The following is a 7229-nucleotide window of genomic DNA, read 5'->3' on the forward strand; positions in this document are numbered from 1 at the left end:
GCTGTATCTGCTTTTTTTAAATAGCAAATCTACAAGGGGTGTGGACAAGTATCTATTGTCACACCCATTCAAGTGGTGCTAAAATTTCAGGATTCTTTGAATGGCTTATTCTCTGCTTTGGGGTTTCTGTTTCAACAAGTTTTAGATGGTCATATCTCCTTCAATTATTGTCCAATTTCATTGAATGATACATCATATGAAAGCTTACATTCTGTACTTTAATAATCTGTAAAAATCTGTAATCTGTAAAAATCGAGTTGAGGCATATTCTGCTGGCACTGGTCACATATAGGAAGAGACCTGTACACACACTGACCAATGCACTTTGGCTGCCGGTCAAGCTGTTAGCACTTTTCTGCTCGTCTGCCACATAAAGTTCAAGGTGTGGCGAGCGCATATATATAGTGTATATATGCCCATAATACGGGCATACAGTATGGTCTGGGTGTCTGGACATGCTCAATGTCAGTGCACAGTGTGGCAACAATTTATTTTTGATTATTGAGTTTAAGATGTTTTCATTTACATCTTTATTTAAGAAAGAAATGGGCAGCGACACAAAAATTAACAGCACAGTGACAACTATTCCAACAGACTTAGATAGCATTTGACACAGACTTATAGCATGTTATGTTATGTAGACAGCACTATAATTGTATTGTATATAGTCATAGCACGCCATAGTACATATGTATAGCATAGTAGTAAATATGTATAGTTTATGTATAGTTTCATTATATAGATATTCCACTGTTACTCTCTTAGCTTACGCATGTTTCATGATAAATGCTTTTATGTGATGTATTCCCATGCTTTTGTTCTTGCTTAAATGTAAGTCGCTCTGGATTAAGAGCGTCTGCTAAATGCCTAAATTGTAAATTGTAATATATGGACTGGACATGCCAGTGTGTTGTTGATCATGCCCAGTCCAGTGCCCAACATGTGTCTTTTTCTGGGTCCGATCCGATCAGGTTATTTGGCACCGATCCCGATCGCAGATTGTTTTTCTCATGCTTGGCCGATACGATCACGTGCGTAAAGGGGAAGCTTTGAATATTTCCAAAATTATATGTCAAAACTGTTCCTGTGAGTGTGGGGAGGATTTCTGTAGACTTAGATAGCATCTGATACAGACTTATAGCATGTTATGTAGACGGCACTATAATTGCATTGTATATAGTCATAGCACATCATAGTACATATGTATAGCATAGTAGTATATATATATAGTTTATATGTATAGTCTCATTATATAGATATTCCACTGTTACTTTCTTAGCTTACGCATGTTTTATGATAAATGCTTTTTTGTGATGTATTCCCATGCTTTTGTTCTTGCTTAATGTAAGTCGCTCTGGATTAAAAGCGTCTGCTAAATGCCTAAATTGTAAATTGTAAATTGGAGGAAGGGGGAATAGGCCGGTCACAAAAATGCTAAATGATATTACTACCGGTATACAATATATCGGATTGACTTTTATACCACTTAAATTTCTCCAGATAGGGTAAATTGCCGATCATGGAGTGAATATCGGCCCATATAAAATATTCACCGATTGGTGAATATTTTATGTCTAATTGTGATGGATATGTACGAATTAAGATACAGAAAATACTTGTGTGATCATGCATGTACGATGAGGCTAGTGTCCTCCACAAAAACAACTTAAATATAAGCAACAAAATGAAAACAATGGTGATCCTTCCAAAAATGAACAATTGATGTTCATTTGTTCATGTTCATGTTCAAGCATAGGAGGCGGAGCAGCTGATTTTAAACGTATCTTCTTCTTTCGTGTAACGTTAGAGGTCCAACTCGGTGTCGTGGAGCCACGCCCGCATCTCTGGTCCCAGGTCAAAGAGGCCGGCCTCTGAGGGCGGTCTGTGTAAGGGGCAGGTGAAGATGACATGGTCGGCGGTCTGCTCAGGGGCACCGCACTCACATGCCGCACCGTCTGCCAGTCCCCACTTCTGCAATGATGCATTGAAGCGCCCAACCCCAGTTCTTAAGCGTAAACGTATCTGCTTACACACGTTCAAATCTGTGCTCCAGAACAAAGAAAGGGGACTGGAGAGAGTGCGTGCGTGCATCTGTAACTCTGTGTTATCATTTAATTTTGTTTAATGTGTTCCCCTGTACATACATGTTCCATGTCCATAAATTTGTTCTGATTTTGAAACTATGGTGTTTTGGATTCCTGACATTGGCTTGTGTGTCACATAGCTATAGGTCACACCACGGTTCTCCAGTATTAGGACATATCTGGCCTGTGTCTGTCATGATTAAGTAAGTATAACACCTGGTCTCGGCTGTCAGGGTCCCAGATTGAGTTTCCTCTCAAAACACAACATAGCAGCATGGCCTTTTATTGCACGTTTCTTAACATAGACTCAAAACAATGGCTGACCAACATAAGACGCATGACAACATGACACTACCACGCAACCTCCCAAAAGTGTCACTAAATACAGTAATGGGGGACCATTATAACCTACTCCTGACCGCCTCCCACGTCCGGTGAATTTACCTACATACATTCTGTAGTATTTTGTATAACGTGCCAATGCTGACATGATGACAGGCATACAGTATTGTATACTGTAAACAAAGAACATGCTTGGTGTTAGTTGAACAAAAAAATAATGGACCCTCGTACGTATGTTCCTTTTGTACACTGTTACATGATACAGTTGATTATGAGTATGTGGGCATGGTTATTGGAACTACAACTAAAAGGTTAAACTAGGTGTAAAAACTAAAACAAAACAACCTCTAACTAAGCTGTAGTTATTAATGAACAACAGAAATGAACTGAAATTATATGTACTTACAAAATCTAACTAACATGAACATATAAAGAAGTTGTAGCTTTAGTCTTGGTTGGTGCCTTGCATTGGTTGCCTCCCACATCTGAGTGTGAATGTGATTATGATATCCATGCAGTATGCGCGTGAAATAATGGCTCAATGTGAAGTACAGTGTAAAGTGCATTTCAGTGGTCAAAAAAAGCACCATTAAAATATGATGTCCACTTACTATTTCCCAGAGATAACGACAAAACATATAAAAGGTTAACATAATTTTGCATTGCTTTAATTTACGTTTGACATTGTTCATGTGCAAAAAAAGGCCACCAGGCACAACATACTGCAGCTGAACCTTGTAGTTTGATTAATGTGGTTGAATTAACCTCCAATGGACTATTATAATTAGGACTGGAGGATGAAGCCAATATCCTGCATTGAAACGCTCCCTGTGTGCTCCTTTTGTCTTGTTCTATACCGCATTGAATTTCAACAAGAGCGCAACAAATATTCCTCCTTATACCTCTTACCTTCTTTTCCCCAATAGTGTCAAAATTAATAATAAATGAATGAATCTATCAATCAAACAATCAATCAATCAATCGACCTATTAAATAATGACTTGCCCTCTATACACATGTAAATATCTGTTGAATGCTAATAGAAATAACCACAACAGTTAAACAATCCAGTTAGTGGGTCAATGTCCGCTACAGATGATCCAAAGTGGGTCAGGTCTCTGTAAAAAGGCTCTGCTGGCTCTCCGTCTGCGTTGAAATCCCATGTGTGCAGCATTGTTCTTAAGGAATTCATTAGACACAGGGTTATGTTAACTTACTTCACGAAGCCTTAGTAATACCCAGGTCATAGAAATCTATATTGTAAGGCAGAGCCAAAAGAACAAGGGAACATTGTTCCACTTTCTGAAGACAATGCTTCAGATTTCAGGTTGTCGCCCCCAGGGTATGGTCCACACTACAACCCTTCTCCTTTAAAATACAATGCATTTGTCCACATATAGCTTGTGTGCTTTGACCTTGTTTTGAGCCAATCCCAGTAAACACACTTACTATAAAACCCCTGTCACCCACCACCGGCTTCAAACAACAGTCATCAGCAGAGTTAAGAAGACGTTATAGCTCAGTTGAGGTATCCTGCCACAGGAGCGGAAAGCCTAGGCACTGCTGGTGAGCCAAGATGCATTTTCCGATTCTTCTAATCTTTGCCACCATTATAGGAAGAAGTAGTCAGTTGACACCGAGTGACTGTGCTAGTATAGGAGAATCGAGGCGACCAGATGTCAGTGACATTGCAGTGACATGTGGCACCGACTCCATCAGTCTGGCAATCCAAGCCTGCCCTATCGTCTACACCGGCTACAACCACACGCTGATGATTGTGAACCATATGTCGAACGGAGCCTGCAAGGGAACCCTGGATATCTCTGCATCTCCACCCGTGGTTCGTTTCACCTTCCCCTTGAACACTACCCATGCCTGTGGAAGTGGCTTCAGGACCACCAGCGCTGCCGGCACAGGAGTGTTCTCAGACTTCTCCAACATCCAGACAGTCAACGTCAGTGGCATTGTGCGATCCTCCGATCCCACCACAGGGACAATCACCTACAATGCAGAGCTGAAGTACTATTACTCCTGCGCCTACCCCTTAGAGTACCTGATCAACAACACCCATATTGATGTGTCAGCCTCCTCTATTGCATTGAAGGACAACAATGGCAGCTTCATCAGCACCCTGCGCCTGGAGCTGTTCAGCGATGCTGAGTACACAAGGCCCCTGGTGATGCCACAGAATGGAATCGAGCTGAGGACCACGGTCTACGTAGAGGTGAAAGCCACCAACTTGACAGGGCAGTACAACGTGCTTCTGGACCGGTGCTACGCCTCAATCTCTGCGCTTCCTTCCAACTCCAGCTTCTTCAACCTGTTTGTACCCTGCAACAGGGATCAGCTCACCAGCATGATCCAGAACGGAATGAGCCAGAGCGCCAAATTCTCCTTCCCGGCTTTCCGCTTCATGGAGCAGCAGAACGAGACCGTCTCCACCTACTACCTGCACTGCATCACGCGCCTGTGCGAGGTCGCCACCTGCAGCGCCTTCATGCAGTGCAACCAAAACATCAACCCGAGCAAGAGAAAGAGAAGAGACGTGCAGGCCGATGGGTCATCCGACTTCTCCCACGTTCACACCCTCACCTCGCCGGAGATCGTCACCCAAACGGAAAACAGCCATCCACTCGCTTCCCCAATGATGCAAACCCACGATGAGAGTTCGTCTACTGGGCTTGGTGCCGCTGTAGGTGTTTTAGCCTTCGTGTGCATTGTTGCCCTGTGCATCGCGGCCGTCTTTTACAAGAAGCTCGACAGGAACTAAAAGCAAACCTCCTCGAGCTGAAGGCGTGATAATGGGGCATCAAGCTATAGGCTAAATAAATACTGTCTTTTGAGGTGTACCATATCCGCCAGCTTGTCTAACTTTTCTGGTGGAGGACAGGGCTTGGTTCATCTCACTGTTTGTTTTTTGGGGGAGATATTCGTCTGTCTGTCTGTCTGTTTGTCTGTCTATCTGTCTAAACCTTGTAGGACTGTTCAAATTGTAGATGAAGAAGGAGTGTGATTCAGATGTTTAGATGTTACAGTGTAGGCGTAGATGTTTGTGCCTTTATAGCTACATATGCAAACTGACAAAAAGAAAAAGCTGCAAGTGTTAATGCATGTATGCGCTTTATATGCTTTTACTTGAACAAAAAAATGGGAAAATGGTAATTAAATGGAAAACCGAAAGAAAAAAAAAGTGTGAAAGTTTGTGGAATGTTTTGAAAGTGAAGTCAATGTACCTTTCAAAGTATTACTGTCTCTAACTTATTGAACTTCTTGAAAAAATAAAATAAAATACATTGAATTGAAAATGCTAAATTCACCGAATCCAGAATCCTAATTATTCCTAACGCACCACGGACTCACACCCCCTGGTTATATGTGACTTCCACCTTCCCAAACTGATCCACTCCATGTCCTCAAAGCACGGCAGGGCCCACCCACGCTGAATGCATCTCCCCCCCACCCCCCTATACGAGAGAACGTTCTTAAAACACACTGGGACACCAGATGGAATTAATGACGTGTAGGTGGGGTGGATCATCATGCAGGTTCTGTTATATAAACCCTTATTGTCTTATATATATATACAATTACTTTCCTAGTTCAGTGTATATTGTGTTGTTGTTGATGTTGTTGTTTCTGTACTTGTATGTAATATTAGAAATAAAATTGTACCGTAAAAGTGTGGTCCACATTCTTCCAATAAAATAATACAATAATAATTCAGCAATATAAATAGAGCTATCTATCTCTCGCTCTATATCTCTCTCTCTCTCTCTCTCTCTCTCTCTCTCTCTCTCTCTCTCTCTCTCTCTATCTAGCTACCGGTCTATAGTTGTGAAGTAGTATAGAATACTAAATTAAGTTTTATTTAGTAGATTATAAGATCTATTCCATACCATCAGTGTGGAGACAGTGTGGGTCATGACAGGAGATCATGAAAATGGAAGGCAATTTCGTCGTACGCCCGTTTTCTTTTGTTGGTCTACAGCATTTTGATAAATGAGGGCCACTATCTATATTACTGTATACTTCTATACAGTATACTGTATACTTCTAAGTAGCCTACAATTAAGCTCACCATCATGAAAACAAATCCAAATGTTGCAGAATAATCTTTAAAAAAAAACACACACACACATGCAATTCCATGAAACCGGGATTGAAGAGTTGAAACTATACTCATAGAAACAAACTGCTAAAAGTGTATGCCCCCCCCTCCCCCTATGCCCCCCCCCTCCACCCCCCCCCGGCCTCATTCACTCAGCCTCCCCCATGGATGGTCCCCAGGGAGGGGCTGCTAACCGGACCCGGGGCCCTGAGGGGCCTGTGTAGATGTCAGAGGAGGAAGCTGGCTGCCTACCTGCACACACATGGCAGTATATCTCGGACCCCGCCGGGGCAGCAGTGCCCCGTCTCTGTGGAGCGAGGAGCAGCTTGATGGATGGAAAGAGGATACAGACCCCCACGCGAGGAGGAGCAGACAGGCCGGGCTAACGTACAGTTTGAAAACAGCTCCCACTGTTTGTTTTTACCATGTCACCTTTAAGGAGTCATGATTGCGTACGCCGCAATACAGACTGTGTTATAGGTATAAGTTAGACCGGATTAGTATTTGAACCCTTGCCGACTATTGGTAGACCAAAAAAATAAAATGAACTAGTGCTCAATGGAGGTGCAGATCTTTGTTTAACTCGGCTGGTGCTTCAAAGATCAAAGGGACTGGAAAGAAAAGGTGGCGATCCGAGCACTCAAAAATAATACAAATTAGGAGTGGGTGGATATAAAATCAATCTACTTCAATAA

At 42.3% G+C, this 7229-nt stretch overlaps 1 protein-coding gene across 1 annotated transcript; it reads left to right on the forward strand.

The window, feature by feature from the left end:
• Positions 1-4002: 4002 nt before the first annotated feature.
• On the forward strand, positions 4003-5196 carry LOC310866499 (zona pellucida-like domain-containing protein 1; the record flags this gene model as incomplete). The annotated part of the gene is made up of 1 exon (XM_083776138.1): positions 4003-5196. One exon carries the CDS (start codon positions 4003-4005, stop codon positions 5194-5196), a length of 1194 nt encoding a protein of 397 aa, XP_083632264.1.
• Between the last annotated feature and the right edge of the window lie 2033 nt (positions 5197-7229).

The sequence above is a fragment of the Protomyctophum parallelum genome, assembly GCF_964188405.1.
Source record: "Protomyctophum parallelum genome assembly, chromosome: 11".
NCBI classification, from domain to species: Eukaryota; Metazoa; Chordata; class Actinopteri; order Myctophiformes; family Myctophidae; genus Protomyctophum; species Protomyctophum parallelum.